General features: G+C 52.1%; 1 protein-coding gene and 1 long non-coding RNA gene across 2 annotated transcripts; one reads left to right on the top strand and one right to left on the bottom strand.

Annotated features, from left to right (window-relative positions):
- The first annotated feature begins 7673 nt into the window (after positions 1 to 7673).
- LOC110258836 (uncharacterized) lies at positions 7674 to 11324 on the top strand. Its single transcript, XM_084970578.1, has 4 exons — positions 7674 to 8241; positions 9174 to 9298; positions 10463 to 10571; positions 11185 to 11324. Exons 1-4 carry the CDS (start codon positions 8235 to 8237, stop codon positions 11322 to 11324), a joined length of 381 nt encoding a protein of 126 aa, XP_084826704.1. The 5' UTR covers positions 7674 to 8234.
- Positions 11325 to 13071: 1747 nt separating this feature from the next.
- Positions 13072 to 20625, bottom strand: LOC110258837 (uncharacterized). Its single transcript, XR_014809387.1, has 8 exons — positions 20003 to 20625; positions 18788 to 18858; positions 17389 to 17572; positions 16092 to 17296; positions 14833 to 15159; positions 14176 to 14436; positions 13618 to 13709; positions 13072 to 13316 (listed from the first exon to the last, which is right to left on the bottom strand). It is a non-coding gene; the product is annotated as an uncharacterized LOC110258837 (long non-coding RNA).
- Positions 20626 to 21100: the final 475 nt, after the last annotated feature.

Below are 21100 nucleotides of genomic sequence, written 5' to 3'. Positions count from 1 at the left end.
ATGTTCAACATTACTCATTATTAGAAAGATGCAAATCAAAACCACTCTGAGGTACCACCTTACACCAGCCAGAATGGCCATCATCCAAAAGTCTACAAACAATAAGTGCTGGAGAGGGTGTGGAGAAAAAGGAACCCTAGTACACGGTTGGTGGGATTGTACATTGGTGCAGCCACTGTGGAAAGCAGTATGGAGATGCCTCAGAAAACTAAACATAGAACTACTTTTTGATCCAGCAACGCCACTCCTGGGCACCTACCCAGAGAAAACCACAACTCACAAAGACACATGTACTCCAATGTTCATTGCAACACTATTTACAATAGCCAAAACATGGAAACAACCTAAATGTCCATTGACAGAGGAGTTGTTCAAGAAGATGTGGTACATATACACAATGGAATATTACTCAGCCATTAAAAAGAACGAAATACTGGCATTTTTTGCAACATGGATGGACCTAGAAACTATCATGCTAAGTGAAGTCAGCCATACAATGAGACACCAACATCCAATGCTTTTACTGACATGTGGAATCTGAAAAAAGGACAGACTGAACTTCTCTGCAGAACAGATGCTGACTCACAGACATTGAAAAACTTATGGTCTCCGGAGGAGACAGTTTGGGGGGTGGGGGGATGTGCCTGGGCTGTGGGATGGAAATCCTGTGAAATCATATTGTTATGATCATTATACAAGTACAGATGTGATAAATTCATTTGAGTAATAAAAAAACAAAACAAAACCAAAAAAATGGTTAATTCCATGGTATATGAAGGTCATATCCACTAAAAAGAAAAAAAGAAGATCCAAGGGGGAGGGGAAGGGAGTGGGATGGACTGGGAGTTTGGGGTTAGTAGATACAAACTATTGCACTTAGAATGAATAAGCAATGCGACCCTACTGTGCAGCACATGGAACTATCCAGGCTCCATGATGGGGATAATATAAGAAAAGGAATGCATATGTGCATATGACCAGCTCATTCTGCTGGACAGCAGGAGCTGGCACAACATTGTAAATCACCTATACTCTAATACAAGTTAATTAATTTTTAAAGAGCTGTTGCTGACTCTTTGGGGCTCGTTATCTCATTCTTCCATCATCAGGTAGTGTTCCCATGGGTGCAGGGCACAGCTGATTTGTTCATCCCCTGTCAAAGGACAGCTTGCTTGATTCCCACTTTAGGAATTATGAATGAAGCCACTACAGCTTGTGTGGACATGAATTTTCAGTTCATCCAGGCAAAGACCTAGGAGCATGATTGCTGGGTCATAGGATAAAACTCCATCTTTCTTCAGGCGAAACTGCCAGACTGTCTTCCAATGTGACTGTGTCAACCTTCCTTCCACAGCAATGGCTTTCTTGTCCTGCTGCCAGTCATTGCTGTTGTAGGACTGGTGGATTTTAGCCACTCTTTTAGTCCAGAAGCAGCCAGGCTGGAGGTCAGGGGAGAGCTGGGGAGGATCTTGATTTGCTCTGGTCCTGATGTTCTCAGCGATGTTGACTCCATGTCTGTGGGTACGGACCTTGCTCTCCTGAAAGGCTAGTACATTGTGAAGGGGAGTGTCCCACACGGGCACAAAGAGGGGTCCCTGACTGTCCCACAGAAGACCTGCTCTTCCCCACACACCAGAGACCCTAGAGCCTACTGGTGCTCACAGGACAATCCCAGCCATATAATCCCAACCCTAGGGGAAGGACAGGAGGGCGACCAAGTCCCCCACCCCACCGCTGGCCTTCAGAAACATAGGCTTGGGGCTGGTGTGTCATGCTAGCGTCTCCTGGCGGCTGTACTTATCCCTATGCTCCTGTTCCTGATGAAACAGAAGAGCCAGCTGAGGGGCAGGGCCTTGAGACACAGCCCCCACAGGCCCTCACTCTCCTCTACACCAGTCTGCCAGTGTCCAGAGAAAGGGCTGGCGGTCACAGGCCAGGGTGGGGAGCATGGCTGTGCAGAGCAGAACCTGTTAAAAAAAAAAAAAAAGGTTGTTTAGGAGTTCCCACTGTGCTTAAGGATCTGGCACTGTCTCTGCAGCAGCCAAGGTTCATTCACGTGGCTAGCACAGTGGGTTGAGGATCCGGTGTTGCTGCGCCTGTGGTATGTGTCTCGGCAGTGGCTCATATTTGATCCCTGGCCTGGGAACTTCTATAAGCTGAGGATGCTACCAAAAGAAAGAGAGATGAAAAGGAAGGAAGCGGGGAGCTCCCATCGTGGCTCAGTGGAAATAAATCTGACTGGATCAAGACATTACCAAGAGGAAACATTACCTGCTAGTCAGACCTTACAGGACTCTTGCTGCAGGTGGGGCAGTTTCTTGAAAATTACATGGGAGTGGGGGCTGGGGAGCCTAGTCAGACAAGAAGGTGGTCAGACAGGGATGGTGAGGGGATTTTGACTAAACTGGCCTAGCAAGGTTCCTGCTGAAAGGATATAATGCAGAAAGGAACCCCAAAGTCCAGAACCTTTTCTAGTTGAAAAAGAGCTTGGGGAAGGCTGAGTAAAGCTTGCTGGAACACAGGATCTTTGTCAGTTCTCAACTCTGTGGCCAGCGATTTCTGCCTGTGAGCTCCCAGGTGCCACAGCTGCCTCTGATATGTGGTACTTGGTGACAAGCACCATGAGGGCGGCAGTGAGACCCAGAGTGCACCCTCCCTGTGGGGGAGCTGGCACCCCATCCTGAGAGGTGACCTGAGAAAGAGGCCCTGTCCCATTGACTGGCTGCTCACAGTCAGGCTGAGCAGGGAAGGGGCCAGAGCAAGGCCCCCAAATATGTCACCAGGTACATTGATTATTTTATCCTGAAGGCACTTGAGAACCAGGAGAAAAGTCCAAGCTTCTTACCCCCTGTAACTGTCCAAAAGTTAAGTACACGTTCCCACTTTCCCAAAGGAAATTTGGTTATAATAGAAACGTAGGTTTGGAAACTACCTCTGTACCCAGGAAAGAGCTTCTGTGAAGACACTGCCTCAGGACACAGCTTCAAGCTCACATCTCCCTTCCCCTGCCACACGGCCTCCCCACCCCAGAGGTTTTTCCTTCTCCTGGCGGGATATCTGAGCCTCAGTGGTCTGGATGCCTCTGTGAGGCTCATTTCTGGGTGAAACCCCATGAGTGGACTCGGAAAGGCCATCATCCCACTAACTCCTCAGGCACAGGGAGCCAGGGACTGCTTCTCCAGGGTCCAAAGTCCTTATCGCCAAGCCAGGTGGCTCCAGGGAAAGTTGGACCCATTGGAGAAAGTGGGGTCAGACCAGGGAGCCCAGAGCCCACTTCTGGGAGCCTGAGTGGGAGCTGGTCCACAGTGAGCCCTCAGGAAGAAGGTGTGTGTCCTGGGGCTTCCAAGGAAGCTGTATCCGGACCTGGCAAAGGCTGCCTGGAAATTCTACACCATGCAGGGTTTGTCCCAGCTTCTGACCACCAAGGCTTTAGCACGGTGCCAGCACAACTGGCTGGGTGCCCATGGGGGCAGGGGATGGAGACCAGCCCTTTGCTGGGACCCCTCCCCTGCCAGCCCATGGCCCTGAGGGTCCCAGTCCTGGGGCTGCCCCTCTGCAATCTCTGCCTCAGTGGCCCTCAGGGTCCCCACCCTAGAGGCCTTGGTGCTGCCTTTGCTCTGAGGTCTCAGCAGGTGGGCACTGCCCCGGGCCCTCCCCCAACTCCCCTGGGGATGGTGCCAAGCCCAGACCCCCACCCCGCAGGCAGCAGAATCTGCAGGTCCAGGACTTGGTGCAGTTTCCAGCCCCATGAGGAGGGGGGATTTGAAAATCCCTGACAGAGACTCATGGGAGGGGTGTTCTCAGGCTCTGACGCCCTGGGGGAGATGCCCCGGTCGGGAGTGGCTGTTCTGTGAGGGATGCACCCCAGAGCCTGGACTGGGCGGGGATTTGAACAGGGTCTGTGTCCAGTGGGTGCAGCTGCCAACACTGCTACGACCCTCTCAGGGCCACATGCACCCCTGGCTTGACAAGAGAGGGGGCGGGTCTGGCACCCCTGCCCCACCTCATGCCTGCCGCAAGGTGCGGATGGTGGCGTGGGATCCAGCTGTGACACCTGCTGGTTGACCGGGGCCAACCCGGAGGGCTGAGTTGGCGTGAGGGGCCGTCTCCCACCTGGGGGTGGGGTGCTCCCTGCTCCTCCCCTCAGCGTCCGCCCTGCGGGGGGTCTGCCCCACATGACGTGGGTGTTTCCCGGCCTTCAGGTGGGGAGCAGCTTCCCCCGACACTGTCCTTCCCAGGCTCTGGGCGAGAGGTGCACTTCCTCCTCGGGGACCCTCGTGGCCGCTGCTGACCAAGGACACCTGCCTGACAAGGGAGACCGGATGTGCAGGTGAGTCTGGGCCTGGCCTTCGTGCTGGGCTTGGCCTGAAGGCTGGCCAGTGGGGGGTCTCAGTGAGAGTCCACTGCCCAGGTCAGCTGTTCATGCAGTTACTACCCGGGGGCCTTGAACTCCGCAGTGGTGAGGACAGCTTTGTCCAGTCACTGCTGAGGGCAGAGGAGAGCTGAGTCCATCCGGTGCACAGGGGGGACAAGGGCGTCCCAGGAGAAGCAGGATGGGTGCACGGGTTTCAGGTGAGGGACCAAGACAGGTTGCCGCATGTCTGTAACAGGGCAGCTGTGTCCACAGGGGGCCGGCGAGGACCCATGGATGGAGCCAGGACTCCCTCCTCCCTGAGGCTCCGAGTCTCGGGAGGCTGGAGGCTGAGGGGTGGGGGCTGGAGGCCTGGGAAGGCTGACCCTCCAGCACTTCTGGGGAAAGTTGTGCAGTGCAGCTGGGGCACGAGGGGCCGTCTTTGCACTGAGGATTCTCTCCGCACCAATTCGTTCAAAACAGGGGGAAATCTTCTCACATCCATGAAAGGTAGAGTCACATAGACTTCCTTCCTCCTATCCTGTGATGTCATTAATAAGCTCTCATGTCAGTTAGATGAATCTACAGAAGGGGCTCAGTTGGACTCAGGCAGGTAGTTCAGCACAGCAGAGCCAGAGACCATGTTAGGCAGCAGACCCAGCAAAACTGCATGCTGGACATCATACATCAGGGAGGATATAAAACTTATTTTAATTAAAAAAATTCAACCCATTATCCATTACTGCACTATTTCCCACAGCAAAGACATGGAAGTAAAAAAATGCCCATCAACAGAGAAGATTGGGTAGACATACACAATGGAATATTACTTAGATGCAAAAAAAATCAAGGAATAATGCTTTTGGGGCAACATGGATGGCTTAGAATGTGTAATATTTAGTGAAGTAAAGCAGACAAAACCAATATCATGTGAGATCACCAATAGGTGGACGCTAATAGAAATGATAGAACCGACAGCAGAAATAGACTCAACGATTTTGAAACCAAAATTACCTTGACCAAAGAGGAAATGTGGGGAGGGGTTAAATTAGGGACTAGGCATTGATGTCCACTCTACCACACACAGCAGAGGTAGATAACAAGGACCTATTGTGTACCGCAGGGAAACAGAGTCAGCAATGTGCAATCACCCACATGGAGAAAGAATCGGAAGATGCATGGATGTGTGTGCAGGTAAAACTGAGCTTCTTTGCTGTTCACAGAAAACATCACAAGTTTTTAACTATGGTACATTTAATTTAAAAAAGTTAAGACTTCTTTTCTCATGACACTCATCTGATGTGTTAATGAGAATTTTATACTCTATGATTTGTCCAATATTTTGGTTGTTGTGAGAATGTGAAAAGGGATCATTTTCCCAGCTTCTCGGCTCTCTGCACATCCAAGATGAGTACTGGCTTTATTGCAACACCCAGAACCTGGAAAGAATTCCAACATCAGACATCAGCTAAAGGAATAGACTGATTTTACTAGGACCACTCTTCGGAAAACACTTTTCATTAAAAATCGGCTATTGCTGACTCACACGGAAACGTGGTAATGTTCACAATATCGATGCTGAGTAAGATGAGCCGTACAAGCAAAAGCACATACAATATACGTCCATTCGTATGTTTCTAGAGCATGGAAATTAATCTGAAGCATCCTAACCCAGATCAAATATAATGTGAGGACCCGGTGGAAAAAGAGAAGGGAGAGGAAGGAGGAACACCAGAAACTTGTGAAAACAGGGAGAGAATTGATCTGTCCAAACATGAAAAGGTTGATGTCCACATCAGTGTTTATCAAAGTGTACAATCTAAATATCATAGTTTATTAGAGGACAGTTTCACCTCACTCAAGATATTACCAATAAGGAAACACATGGCTTGAGACAGAAGCAGTGACAGAAAAATAGTGAAAAATCAGAAGCACTTGAAAACACTTCTCATGGAGCCTGAGGATATATTATTAGGTAAGCATGACAACAGAACAAAATCACCAAGTGCTCATGATGGGGGTGTCCTGACCACCCTGCCAGGTGTGTCCACTCTATCTTGGAGCTGGTCCAGGGAAGCAGGTGTGTCCAGAGAGGAGGAGCACAGGTGCAGAACAGGGACTACCTCTCAGGACACATCTGCTCGTGGAACTTTCACACACCCTCTACACACCTGGGTGTGGTTTCCTTCTCTAATGTGGGGGTGACGGGGACACCTACACCACGGATGGGTGTGCGTGTGGAAAAACAAAGTAACGCATGGGTGGCCGGCGTTTACTATTTAAAAAAATGAGAAAATATAAAACCGCTTTCCAAAATGCTATTAAAACACCAAATCCAAGACACTCACACCGGCTCTGGGGAACTTCTCTTTCTGAGGGCATTCAATGGCATAATGTCTTCTATCCTAGGAGCTTATGCAAATAGGGTCCTCCCTCTACTGATAAGACAGCCTTGTCCTGAACCTGCAGCTCTGGCAGCGGAGTCCCAGCCCCAGGATCCCCAGGTGCTCCCATTCTGTGATCAGGACTGAACACAGACCACATGCCATGGAGTCTGGGCTGAGCTGGGTGGTCCTTGCGGCTCTTTTACAAGGTAGGTTTTCCAGAACAAGAGATGCCGAGGATGTGAGGGCACCTCAGTGCGCGTGTGACAGTTTTCTGACCCGGATGTCTTTGTGTTTGCAGGTGTCCAGGGTGAGGGGCAGCTGGTGGAGTCTGGAGGAGGCCTGGTGCAGCCTGTGGGTCTCTGAGACTCTCCTGTGCAGACTCTGGGTTCACCTTCAGTGGCTTCTACATGCACTGGGTCTTCCAGGCTCCCGGGAAGTGACGGGAGTAGGTGGCAGGTATTAGCAGTCATGGCGGTAGCACCTACTACGCAGACTCTGTGAAGGGCTGATTCACCATCTCCAGAGACAACGCTGAGAACACACTGTATCTGCAGATGAACAGCCTGAGAACTGAAGACACGGCCCGGTATTACTGTGCGAAAGACACAGTGAGGGGAAGGCTGTGTGAGCCCAGACACAAACCTCCCTGCAGGGACACAGGGCCTGGGCTGCAGGGGGCACTCAGGACCCAGAGGTGTTTGTTTCATGCCCAGGAGCAGGTGCAGAGGGAAGTTAAGGGCTGGTTTCCTGCCAGGGTCTGGGGCTTCCTCTCCCTGTGGCATCTCCCCAAGGGAATCCCTCTGCACTCATGATTCTCTACACACTATTCAGTCTCTGAAGGAGAAAGGAGTGTTGGAATAGGGGAAATATTCTCACATGCATAAAAGTTAGGGAGACACTATATGTTGTTTCATCCTTCTCTTAATATCTTTAAGTAACTCTTCATGACCGCTGGTGAATCTACAAAAGAGGGTCCATTGGACTCAGCCAGGGAGCTCAACACAGCAGATCCAGCGACCCAGCAGCTAGCAGCAACATCATAAAGTGCACACTGGACAGCAGACATCAGCAGGTTCCAAACCGAAAGCAAGAGAAGCAACTCCCCTCGGTGGTCGTGGTTCCCCTGACACCTCACTCACAGCCTCCAAGCTAGTTTCCTCCGTGCCAATGCACAGGGACCCCCACTGCAGCTTGCGGGAGAAGTTGAGTCTGAGGACACCCCACACAGTGAGGCAAGGAGTGTGAGCAGTTTATCGCATCCGTCACTGAGGTGTCTGTTGAGAGCAGGGACGTCCCGTGCAGTACATCCTGGGGAAGGACAGAGCCACCTGATGTTCATGCCAATTATTATCGACAGGATTAGGATCCTCCTTCTCACGCCCTCCTACAAACAGGTCTCGCCTGGGCCAGGGCCCAGATTCTGGCCTGCTCTTCACGGGTGCAGCAAGACCCCTTTCAAGACCGCATGACTGTCTTGCCAGGTCAAGTCAAAGGCTATGTACGGTAAGGGCCCGAACTTCTCTGATCAAAGTGGCAGCGTCCTGGCTGCAGGAGCCTCGTTTGTTCCGCGTATGACAGAGCGAGCAGACATGGGCACCGGAACCCGGGCCCCCGAGAGCGCCCCAGGCTCCACTGTCAAATTCCCAAAGGGGGAGCGCCGTGGGGCCCGGCTCATGGTGATGCGCCCTCCGTGACCTGGTGCAGGGAGCGGAACGAGGGCTCCTCTCTGGGGACGCAGGTGGGACCTGAAGTGCTGAGGCTCAGTGCCGGAGGCTGGTGAGATCGAGGACGGGTAGGCTCATCTAGACTAGCTGGCGGGAAGGGGTGGGTGGGGTGGGGGGCACCAGGCGATAGAGTAGGAGAGAGACACATACAGCGGGAGTCCCTCAAACCTAGACTTTGGCTGAGGGCCCTAGAGCCTTGGACATTGGGAACCTCCGACCATTTTCCACGTCAGCGTGTCTGGGTCAGATTGCTTCCAGCTGTTGAGAATACAGCCAAGGCGAGAGGCTGCAGGGGGCTCCCGGGATGTACCAGAACCCATTCTTAGCCTCCACGCAGTAGTATAGGGGTACTCAGAGCCACCGACTGGCCAAAGGTGTGCCTTATTGTCTCAGCGACGTCTCCGAGGCACTAAGGCGCAAAGCTGCAACCGTCTCCACAGTCGTGTCTGGCTTGGGGGAGGTGGCCAGAGAAGCGGGGACCTGTGCCACTAGGGCACCACGGGAATTCCCAGGAACCAGCTGAGGCTGACTCGCTTTTCACAGAGCCCCTGGGATGTGCCTTATGGTCCTACTGGGGAGGCGGTGGCCAGCGACAAGGGACTCTGAGTTTGCTTTGAGCACTAAGTGCCTCTTGTTGCAAAGAACTTATCTTGATGGGGGCAGATGCTCTCATAGCCTGGTCCCTTCTCTGTCCCCCTTGTCCTCTCACAGGTGTCTTCGAGGGGCAGGCAGCCCTGAGGACTCTTAACTGCCTGCACGGTACTAGCTGTCCCGGTCCGCAGCTGGGAGGGAAAAAGAAAGGAGGAAGCCTCACCCATCAGGTGGCCGGTACTAAGGTGCAGTGCTTGGTGGGGCCTTCAGAACACACCACAACGTAACCTGGCCCGAGTTCCCCAGCTGCTTCCCCAGCTACTCACCTGTTCCCAGAGGGTCCCAGAAAGAGAGAAGGGAGAGGGAGGGGGAGAGACCCCCAGTAAGTCCCCGTGCAGGACCGAAATGTCTCGGTCCATGGGCATAGTTTGGAAAAACAATTTTCCCGACTCGTGGCGAGGGGAAGACAAAGGAGAGGTTATCGGCAGGGATGCGCTTGGTGGAGAGGGACGACCTCCTGATCTTCGGGGGGACCTGACCGCAGGGGAGTTGGTGGGCTTGTTGACCGTGTTGCAGTCACTCGGCAAGTCTTCGCTGGCCAGCAGGAGGACTCTACATGCTGCACACAGACAGGCCTCTGCTTCCCTCTCCCTTCGGGTTTCCACACTCGCGCCCCTAGACACAGCCCTGCCACCTGCCCCAGTCAGGCACCACTGAGTGCATGTCCAGGCCCCGCCTGCCTCGCCCTGTGTCTGTTACCTAATCCCCTCAGGTGACCCGCCCGGGAGTAGGTGCCCACAGCCCCAGGCTCCCTTTGTTCCCAGTCAGCATCTCCTTGGAAAGTAGTGGCCGCAGCTAGAGGCTCAGGCCTGGCTTCTCTGGGGTCCTCCTTTTGTCCGTTCTTCTTGACAATGTCCCTGAGTAGGGACACAAACCCGGCAGAAGGCCAGGTCACCCTGAAGGAAGCCCTCTGGCTGCTTGGGTTCTGGGCAGTGCTGGCCTCAGTCCAGTGCTCTCAAGGCCGCCCCTCATGGCGTTACATCTCCTCAGAGGTGGTGGTTCCCAGGAAGGAGTTACACCATGGCAAGGGCGTTCAGATGCCAGGCTGGCTCTCCTACAGCCTGCATTTTGGGGGCCAGAGGCATATTATCCACATGCGGCCCAAGAAAATCTTTTGGCCTGGACACCTGCTCGTGATGACTCAGGATGACCAAGGAGCCTTGCAGATGGACTACCCCTTCATCCCTTCCGACTGTTACTACCTCGGCTACTTGGAGGAGATTCCTTTTTCCAGGGTCACGGTGGACACATGCTATGGGGGTCTCCGAGGCTTTATAAAGTTAGATGACTTAACCTACGAAATCAACCCCATGAAGGAGTCTCAAAGGTTTGAACATGTCGTTTCTCAGATAGTAGCAGATGCCAATGCAGTGGGACCTATGTATCCACTGGGCTACAAAGAGGAAGAAGACCCCCTGTTCTCTCCAGAAGATGCCAGTGCAGCCCCCAGGATCGCTAGTAAGGCCTATTCATCTCATAGAGCAAATCTGAAAGGATTTCTTCATTGTACTCGGGAAATGCATAATTCCCTAGGAAATCTGTCAAACTCTATTACCTACCTGATAGATTTAGGTAGTATAATGGACTCGATGATTCTAACTCTTGATACAAGGTACTATATTAGCAGCCTACTCGTTTATAATAACCGTGACCCAGCCAACACAGGAGATCTTGCAGAGGGAAGTGCATACTACCAGTATTATCAGAGAACTCTGTATCCAAATCTTCGGCCACACACATCTGTTCTCTTGAATAGGCATCGTCCAAGAGACAACCAGTATGCTATACGTACACACACTGTATGCGGCAACCGTAATCTCCTACCGGTTGGTCACTTGGGCAGAAATAAAATAATCATAGGTGTCGTTGCGTCTGCCTATACTGGGAGGTCTCTAGGTGTGTATTATGATGTTATGAGCTGCGTTTGCCAGAGAAGGTCTGTCTGCATTATGTTCTACTCCCCTTCATTAACAGACACTTTCAGTAACTGTTCCTTTTTACATATCCAACACGTATATCACTATGCAAGTGTTGACTGCATGTTTCAAACTGCATTTGTGTATCACAATAGAAGCCTGGCAAACGATCGTTGTGGAGATAAGAAGGTGGACCCTGGGGAGACCTGCGACTGTGGCTCCATTAAGGAGTGTTACAGCAACCCCTGCTGTACCGATGAATGTCGGCTTACACCCGGAAGTTCTTGTAGTGTAGATCTGTGCTGTTCAAACTGCAACTATTCCCACTCTGGGACACTCTGCAGGCCAACCCAAAATATATGCGACCTTCCCGAGTACTGCACTGGTACAGAAAGGTTTTGTCCTGGTGATGTTTATTTGCAAGATGGAACCCCGTGCTCCGAGGAGGGCTATTGCTATCATGGAAATTGCACGGACCGCTCCATGCATTGCAAAGAGATCTTTGGCAGAAATGCTGTGAACGCTGCAAATGAGTGCTATTCTATCAACAAAAGGGGCCATCGGTATGGACACTGTAGAAAACTACCTACAAAGACCTCCTTTTATGGTTGTAGTGATGCTGATGTATTGTGTGGAAGATTGCAATGTACCAATGTCACTCACCTTCCAGTGTTGCAAGAGCATGTTGGATTTCATCAGTCTGTGATATCAAGTAAGTTGTGTTTTGGGGTGGACTTACACCGTGGGACTGAAACAAATGATGTTGGTTATGTGAGAACTGGTACCCTCTGCAGGCCTCAAGTGTTTTGTTCAAATACCTACTGCAACGGTACTTTGACTGATCTGAGGTATGACTGTATCCCTGAGAAATGCAATTATAGAGGGATTTGCAACAATAGAAGGAACTGCCACTGCCACATAGGCTGGGATCCTCCATATTGTATACAGGTAGGTATTGGAGGAAGCGTGGACAGCGGACCCCCCCCAAAACTGAGAGGGTCGTTAAAACAAGCCCAAGCACCAACCATCTATTTGAGACTGCTCTTCGGTCGCCTTTATGCCTTCATAGCTGCGATGCTCTTTGGTGTGGCCACAAATGTAAAATCTATCAAGACCACCACAGTTAAGGAAGTAACAGTGAATGCTTAGATATCCTAAACCAGCCTCCTGACCCTTGTTCAACTACAGGCAATGTAGAAGGAACATGTGTGAGAAAATCAGTAATGAGATGACAAAGCTGAAGTTCACTTCCTAGAAGTCTGTGGAACGGGGCTGGGGGCTCGTACCGTGAGTGGTCAGAATTCTCACACCAGGTCTCTTTGAGAAGCTGCTTCCCGGCATGCTGAAATAAAACCTAAGAACACACGCCGGTGGCCTGTACTATTTGGTTCGCCCCTAAGAGTGAAACGGAGCCTGAGACTTTGGCCAGCAGAGGAGACCCCAGGCAGCAGCTGGGTCTTGACCCGAGTTCCCGGATCCCAGCATTAACGTTTGCCATGGGCCCTTCTAGGGGCAGGTTCATGATGTTTCTCCATGTGGGTGCTGTTCAGGCCTGGGGGCCTCCTCGTCTTCTCCATAACCTCTCCTTCTCTAAACCCAAAGTGGGTGCAGAGCAATGGAGGGCTACTCCCCACCTGCGCTGGCTGTCTCCTCCTGGGGTGGCTGTGGGCTGCAGGGATGAGAGTGATGTGGGCCCAGGTCCCGCCCGGCGTCAGCAGGGACAGTCTGGAGAACATCCTTCCCAAAGTGGGACACGGAGGGCAGGAGGTGGAAGGTGGCATTTGCTGAAACCCCATCAGAAACTTGTCAATGACCTGGGCCTTCATGGGGAGCCCCTGTGAATGCTAATCCCTCACGTCCTTCCTGCATCTCCGTTTCAGTGCACTGTCAGTGATCGTAAGCCTAGGGATGCACGGTGAATCACAGACACGTGTCCTTAGACCAGGCCTCTGGGGGAGGAACGCCAGTCTCCCTCTGTATCTAAAGAGGATTCAGTGATTTATCATTTTATAATGTGGTGTGAAATGAATGAAAGTTAAATATAGGGGTAAAAAGTAAATGTTTTAGTATAAATTCACCTTTAAGGTTATAAGGACTTTTTTCTCACATTATCATGCTCCATCAGAAGTGACTAGACATAGTTCTCAGTGCTATACAGCCGGGTCTCATTGCTTATGCGTTCCAAAGGCAGTAGTTTCCCTCCATTAACCCCAAATCCCCAGTCCATATATGTGTGACGGGGTCACCTTGCTGTACAGTAGAAAATTGACAGAACGCTGCAAACAAGCTGTAATGGGAAAAATAAAAATCACTATAAAAATAAATAAAATTATAATGACTTTCCCCCATGCAACACTGGCACCTCCTGTAGAATTTAAAACGCAAAAATGAAATAAAATAAAAATAAAACTCCCGCCAAACCAAGGTCTTACACCTCCCACGTCATCCACAGAAAAAGCCACTTTAAGCTGGTCATGACACTTGTTTCTAGAGTTTTCCTAAATGCACACCGTTAAAGCAGTCCCGCTTCTGCACACACTGTTTTGAAACTCTGCCCTCTCGTCTCCACATACATCCTCATGTCCTACCTCTGAAACGCCTTCTAGTTTCCAAAGTTCAGTCTGCATTGAAGATACTCTGGTCCACTGCTGTGTCACTCCTAGGGTATTCTGCTGCTCAACTGGTGAACATGAAGGGACACTTAAACGAGACTTCGGATCACAGAAATACCCACTCACTTCCATGTACTTGGATGCTAGTGGGTTTGCTGGTGCACCGCATTAGGTAACAGTCACAGGGGGAGGCAGGCAGGGCCTGGACATTCACCCAGCAGGAACTGCCCTGGGGGAGGTGGCAGGGCTGTGTCTAGGGTGCTGACACTGACTCCCGAAGGGAGAGGGAAGCAGAGGCCTGTCTCTGTTCAACGCGTTCACTCTTTCTCCCAGTGACTGGAGACTCCGTGTGTGCCTGTAACACGATCAGCAACCCTATCGATTCTATCACCCAGGGACTTCTGGGTCACGTCCCACAGACTGCTATTTTCCTCGTTACGAGCACCCCTTCTCCCTTCTTCTTTGGTGGCTGGGGCTAGACCCTGTCCATTTTGCTTCTTATAGGTGCTGAGAAAGAAATGTTTTAAGTCTTACCAGTATATGTGTCTTGAGGTGGCTAGCAGGAAACTCATTTGCAAACTTTGGTCTTTTGGGTTTTTGTCTTGAAGCTTTGTTGGGCTTACTGAGTAAAACATTCCCCACTGTCCCAGGTGATGGTTACACTCTATTCGTTCTCAACCAACGAGAGGAGAAAAGCTTCCTGAGTGGGAGCCCCAGGGCTGTTTCCCCTACTCTGTCTGCGTGGTCCTCTCCCAGGAGCTGATAGTTTCCGCCTGCGCCTGTGCGGATCTCCTGCTGGTGCACAATGGGAGAGAATAATTATTGCACGTTTTTAATGCAAACTTATGGTTGTCCATAGAGAGGACAGAAAATCAGTGACTGGGTCATGACTGAAAGCCAAATTTCTATTTCCACCATTATGGGAAAATATGTACTCACTCTATTTCAACATAATGTGACCACGGATACATTTTGTGGGTTGGACCCTTTTCTCTTTGCCTCTTTGGAATAGGTGAGGGACTTCCAGTTCCCCACAAGGAGACAGAACTCAAAGCCTCTGGTCATGACAACAATTGTCAGGCCCTTGTCATGGCCCCACCCGTCTCACAGTAATGCCCCCTCGCCACCTCGAGCAACCCCTCCTGCTCCTTCTTACCCGCTGCGTAGAAAGGTATGTGGCCCACTCCTCACCTCTCCCCTATGGGGGCTTTGATAAGCCCCCAACCATGTAGCAAGTGTAGCATCAGACACTTCTTTCCCCAATCTATCAGCAGGTCAGCAGGTGCATCTTAAGACCTCTTCTCTCCATGGGCGATAACGACAGACATGACCATGCACTTGGGCTCCGTGATGATGAGGAGGTCGTCCCTCTGCACCAAGCGCATCTCTGCACCTTAGTACCGGCCACCTGATGGGTGAGGCTTCCTCCTTTCTTTTTCCCTCCCAGCTGCGGACCGGGACAGCTAGTACCGTGCAGGCAGTTAAGAGTCCTCAGGGCTGCCTGCCCCTCGAAGACACCTGTGAGAGGACAAGGGGGACAGAGAAGGGACCAGGCTATGAGAGCATCTGCCCCCATCAAGATAAGTTCTTTGCAACAAGAGGCACTTAGTGCTCAAAGCAAACTCAGAGTCCCTTGTCGCTGGCCACCGCCTCCCCAGTAGGACCATAAGGCACATCCCAGGGGCTCTGTGAAAAGCGAGTCAGCCTCAGCTGGTTCCTGGGAATTCCCATGGTGCCCTAGTGGCACAGGTCCCCGCTTCTCTGGCCACCTCCCCCAAGCCAGACACGACTGTGGAGACGGTTGCAGCTTTGCGCCTCAGTGCCTCGGAGACGTCGCTGAGACAATAAGGCACACCTTTGGCCAGTCGGTGGCTCTGAGTACCCCTATACTACTGCGTGGAGGCTAAGAATGGGTTCTGGTACATCCCGGGAGCCCCCTGCAGCCTCTCGCCTTGGCTGTATTCTCAACAGCTGGAAGCAATCTGACCCAGACACGCTGACGTGGAAAATGGTCGGAGGTTCCCAATGTCCAAGGCTCTAGGGCCCTCAGCCAAAGTCTAGGTTTGAGGGACTCCCGCTGTATGTGTCTCTCTCCTACTCTATCGCCTGGTGCCCCCCACCCCACCCACCCCTTCCCGCCAGCTAGTCTAGATGAGCCTACCCGTCCTCGATCTCACCAGCCTCCGGCACTGAGCCTCAGCACTTCAGGTCCCACCTGCGTCCCCAGAGAGGAGCCCTCGTTCCGCTCCCTGCACCAGGTCACGGAGGGCGCATCACCATGAGCCGGGCCCCACGGCGCTCCCCCTTTGGGAATTTGACAGTGGAGCCTGGGGCGCTCTCGGGGGCCCGGGTTCCGGTGCCCATGTCTGCTCGCTCTGTCATACGCGGAACAAACGAGGCTCCTGCAGCCAGGACGCTGCCACTTTGATCAGAGAAGTTCGGGCCCTTACCGTACATAGCCTTTGACTTGACCTGGCAAGACAGTCATGCGGTCTTGAAAGGGGTCTTGCTGCACCCGTGAAGAGCAGGCCAGAATCTGGGCCCTGGCCCAGGCGAGACCTGTTTGTAGGAGGGCGTGAGAAGGAGGATCCTAATCCTGTCGATAATAATTGGCATGAACATCAGGTGGCTCTGTCCTTCCCCAGGATGTACTGCACGGGACGTCCCTGCTCTCAACAGACACCTCAGTGACGGATGCGATAAACTGCTCACACTCCTTGCCTCACTGTGTGGGGTGTCCTCAGACTCAACTTCTCCCGCAAGCTGCAGTGGGGGTCCCTGTGCATTGGCACGGAGGAAACTAGCTTGGAGGCTGTGAGTGAGGTGTCAGGGGAACCACGACCACCGAGGGGAGTTGCTTCTCTTGCTTTCGGTTTGGAACCTGCTGATGTCTGCTGTCCAGTGTGCACTTTATGATGTTGCTGCTAGCTGCTGGGTCGCTGGATCTGCTGTGTTGAGCTCCCTGGCTGAGTCCAATGGACCCTCTTTTGTAGATTCACCAGCGGTCATGAAGAGTTACTTAAAGATATTAAGAGAAGGATGAAACAACATATAGTGTCTCCCTAACTTTTATGCATGTGAGAATATTTCCCCTATTCCAACACTCCTTTCTCCTTCAGAGACTGAATAGTGTGTAGAGAATCATGAGTGCAGAGGGATTCCCTTGGGGAGATGCCACAGGGAGAGGAAGCCCCAGACCCTGGCAGGAAACCAGCCCTTAACTTCCCTCTGCACCTGCTCCTGGGCATGAAACAAACACCTCTGGGTCCTGAGTGCCCCCTGCAGCCCAGGCCCTGTGTCCCTGCAGGGAGGTTTGTGTCTGGGCTCACACAGCCTTCCCCTCACTGTGTCTTTCGCACAGTAATACCGGGCCGTGTCTTCAGTTCTCAGGCTGTTCATCTGCAGATACAGTGTGTTCTCAGCGTTGTCTCTGGAGATGGTGAATCAGCCCTTCACAGAGTCTGCGTAGTAGGTGCTACCGCCATGACTGCTAATACCTGCCACCTACTCCCGTCACTTCCCGGGAGCCTGGAAGACCCAGTGCATGTAGAAGCCACTGAAGGTGAACCCAGAGTCTGCACAGGAGAGTCTCAGAGACCCACAGGCTGCACCAGGCCTCCTCCAGACTCCACCAGCTGCCCCTCACCCTGGACACCTGCAAACACAAAGACATCCGGGTCAGAAAACTGTCACACGCGCACTGAGGTGCCCTCACATCCTCAGCATCTCTTGTTCTGGAAAACCTACCTTGTAAAAGAGCCGCAAGGACCACCCAGCTCAGCCCAGACTCCATGGCATGTGGTCTGTGTTCAGTCCTGATCACAGAATGGGAGCACCTGGGGATCCTGGGGCTGGGACTCCGCTGCCAGAGCTGCAGGTTCAGGACAAGGCTGTCTTATCAGTAGAGGGAGGACCCTATTTGCATAAGCTCCTAGGATAGAAGACATTATGCCATTGAATGCCCTCAGAAAGAGAAGTTCCCCAGAGCCGGTGTGAGTGTCTTGGATTTGGTGTTTTAATAGCATTTTGGAAAGCGGTTTTATATTTTCTCATTTTTTTAAATAGTAAACGCCGGCCACCCATGCGTTACTTTGTTTTTCCACACGCACACCCATCCGTGGTGTAGGTGTCCCCGTCACCCCCACATTAGAGAAGGAAACCACACCCAGGTGTGTAGAGGGTGTGTGAAAGTTCCACGAGCAGATGTGTCCTGAGAGGTAGTCCCTGTTCTGCACCTGTGCTCCTCCTCTCTGGACACACCTGCTTCCCTGGACCAGCTCCAAGATAGAGTGGACACACCTGGCAGGGTGGTCAGGACACCCCCATCATGAGCACTTGGTGATTTTGTTCTGTTGTCATGCTTACCTAATAATATATCCTCAGGCTCCATGAGAAGTGTTTTCAAGTGCTTCTGATTTTTCACTATTTTTCTGTCACTGCTTCTGTCTCAAGCCATGTGTTTCCTTATTGGTAATATCTTGAGTGAGGTGAAACTGTCCTCTAATAAACTATGATATTTAGATTGTACACTTTGATAAACACTGATGTGGACATCAACCTTTTCATGTTTGGACAGATCAATTCTCTCCCTGTTTTCACAAGTTTCTGGTGTTCCTCCTTCCTCTCCCTTCTCTTTTTCCACCGGGTCCTCACATTATATTTGATCTGGGTTAGGATGCTTCAGATTAATTTCCATGCTCTAGAAACATACGAATGGACGTATATTGTATGTGCTTTTGCTTGTACGGCTCATCTTACTCAGCATCGATATTGTGAACATTACCACGTTTCCGTGTGAGTCAGCAATAGCCGATTTTTAATGAAAAGTGTTTTCCGAAGAGTGGTCCTAGTAAAATCAGTCTATTCCTTTAGCTGATGTCTGATGTTGGAATTCTTTCCAGGTTCTGGGTGTTGCAATAAAGCCAGTACTCATCTTGGATGTGCAGAGAGCCGAGAAGCTGGGAAAATGATCCCTTTTCACATTCTCACAACAACCAAAATATTGGACAAATCATAGAGTATAAAATTCTCATTAACACATCAGATGAGTGTCATGAGAAAAGAAGTCTTAACTTTTTTAAATTAAATGTACCATAGTTAAAAACTTGTGATGTTTTCTGTGAACAGCAAAGAAGCTCAGTTTTACCTGCACACACATCCATGCATCTTCCGATTCTTTCTCCATGTGGGTGATTGCACATTGCTGACTCTGTTTCCCTGCGGTACACAATAGGTCCTTGTTATCTACCTCTGCTGTGTGTGGTAGAGTGGACATCAATGCCTAGTCCCTAATTTAACCCCTCCCCACATTTCCTCTTTGGTCAAGGTAATTTTGGTTTCAAAATCGTTGAGTCTATTTCTGCTGTCGGTTCTATCATTTCTATTAGCGTCCACCTATTGGTGATCTCACATGATATTGGTTTTGTCTGCTTTACTTCACTAAATATTACACATTCTAAGCCATCCATGTTGCCCCAAAAGCATTATTCCTTGATTTTTTTTGCATCTAAGTAATATTCCATTGTGTATGTCTACCCAATCTTCTCTGTTGATGGGCATTTTTTTACTTCCATGTCTTTGCTGTGGGAAATAGTGCAGTAATGGATAATGGGTTGAATTTTTTTAATTAAAATAAGTTTTATATCCTCCCTGATGTATGATGTCCAGCATGCAGTTTTGCTGGGTCTGCTGCCTAACATGGTCTCTGGCTCTGCTGTGCTGAACTACCTGCCTGAGTCCAACTGAGCCCCTTCTGTAGATTCATCTAACTGACATGAGAGCTTATTAATGACATCACAGGATAGGAGGAAGGAAGTCTATGTGACTCTACCTTTCATGGATGTGAGAAGATTTCCCCCTGTTTTGAACGAATTGGTGCGGAGAGAATCCTCAGTGCAAAGACGGCCCCTCGTGCCCCAGCTGCACTGCACAACTTTCCCCAGAAGTGCTGGAGGGTCAGCCTTCCCAGGCCTCCAGCCCCCACCCCTCAGCCTCCAGCCTCCCGAGACTCGGAGCCTCAGGGAGGAGGGAGTCCTGGCTCCATCCATGGGTCCTCGCCGGCCCCCTGTGGACACAGCTGCCCTGTTACAGACATGCGGCAACCTGTCTTGGTCCCTCACCTGAAACCCGTGCACCCATCCTGCTTCTCCTGGGACGCCCTTGTCCCCCCTGTGCACCGGATGGACTCAGCTCTCCTCTGCCCTCAGCAGTGACTGGACAAAGCTGTCCTCACCACTGCGGAGTTCAAGGCCCCCGGGTAGTAACTGCATGAACAGCTGACCTGGGCAGTGGACTCTCACTGAGACCCCCCACTGGCCAGCCTTCAGGCCAAGCCCAGCACGAAGGCCAGGCCCAGACTCACCTGCACATCCGGTCTCCCTTGTCAGGCAGGTGTCCTTGGTCAGCAGCGGCCACGAGGGTCCCCGAGGAGGAAGTGCACCTCTCGCCCAGAGCCTGGGAAGGACAGTGTCGGGGGAAGCTGCTCCCCACCTGAAGGCCGGGAAACACCCACGTCATGTGGGGCAGACCCCCCGCAGGGCGGACGCTGAGGGGAGGAGCAGGGAGCACCCCACCCCCAGGTGGGAGACGGCCCCTCACGCCAACTCAGCCCTCCGGGTTGGCCCCGGTCAACCAGCAGGTGTCACAGCTGGATCCCACGCCACCATCCGCACCTTGCGGCAGGCGTGAGGTGGGGCAGGGGTGCCAGACCCGCCCCCTCTCTTGTCAAGCCAGGGGTGCATGTGGCCCTGAGAGGGTCGTAGCAGTGTTGGCAGCTGCACCCACTGGACACAGACCCTGTTCAAATCCCCGCCCAGTCCAGGCTCTGGGGTGCATCCCTCACAGAACAGCCACTCCCGACCGGGGCATCTCCCCCAGGGCGTCAGAGCCTGAGAACACCCCTCCCATGAGTCTCTGTCAGGGATTTTCAAATCCCCCCTCCTCATGGGGCTGGAAACTGCACCAAGTCCTGGACCTGCAGATTCTGCTGCCTGCGGGGTGGGGGTCTGGGCTTGGCACCATCCCCAGGGGAGTTGGGGGAGGGCCCAGGGCAGTGCCCACCTGCTGAGACCTCAGAGCAAAGGCAGCACCAAGGCCTCTAGGGTGGGGACCCTGAGGGCCACTGAGGCAGAGATTGCAGAGGGGCAGCCCCAGGACTGGGACCCTCAGGGCCATGGGCTGGCAGGGGAGGGGTCCCAGCAAAGGGCTGGTCTCCATCCCCTGCCCCCATGGGCACCCAGCCAGTTGTGCTGGCACCGTGCTAAAGCCTTGGTGGTCAGAAGCTGGGACAAACCCTGCATGGTGTAGAATTTCCAGGCAGCCTTTGCCAGGTCCGGATACAGCTTCCTTGGAAGCCCCAGGACACACACCTTCTTCCTGAGGGCTCACTGTGGACCAGCTCCCACTCAGGCTCCCAGAAGTGGGCTCTGGGCTCCCTGGTCTGACCCCACTTTCTCCAATG

The sequence above is a fragment of the Sus scrofa genome, chromosome 7 (genome assembly GCF_054392235.1).
Source record: "Sus scrofa isolate SSC_HxYL_T2T_F1_AM1 chromosome 7, Sscrofa_HxYL_maternal_Yorkshire_Landrace_v2.0, whole genome shotgun sequence".
NCBI lineage: Eukaryota > Metazoa > Chordata > Mammalia > Artiodactyla > Suidae > Sus > Sus scrofa.
This window is presented reverse-complemented; position numbering and strand designations above follow the sequence as displayed.

Excerpts from the sequence above, each read along its gene's own strand:
- LOC110258836 (XM_084970578.1), top strand. Across the intron at positions 9,299-10,462 it reads ATCAGGTGGCCGGTACTAAG|ATAGTAGCAGATGCCAATGC; the intron begins GTGCAGTGCTTG and ends GTCGTTTCTCAG. Across the intron at positions 10,572-11,184 it reads TGCAGCCCCCAGGATCGCTA|AAGCCTGGCAAACGATCGTT; the intron begins GTAAGGCCTATT and ends GTATCACAATAG.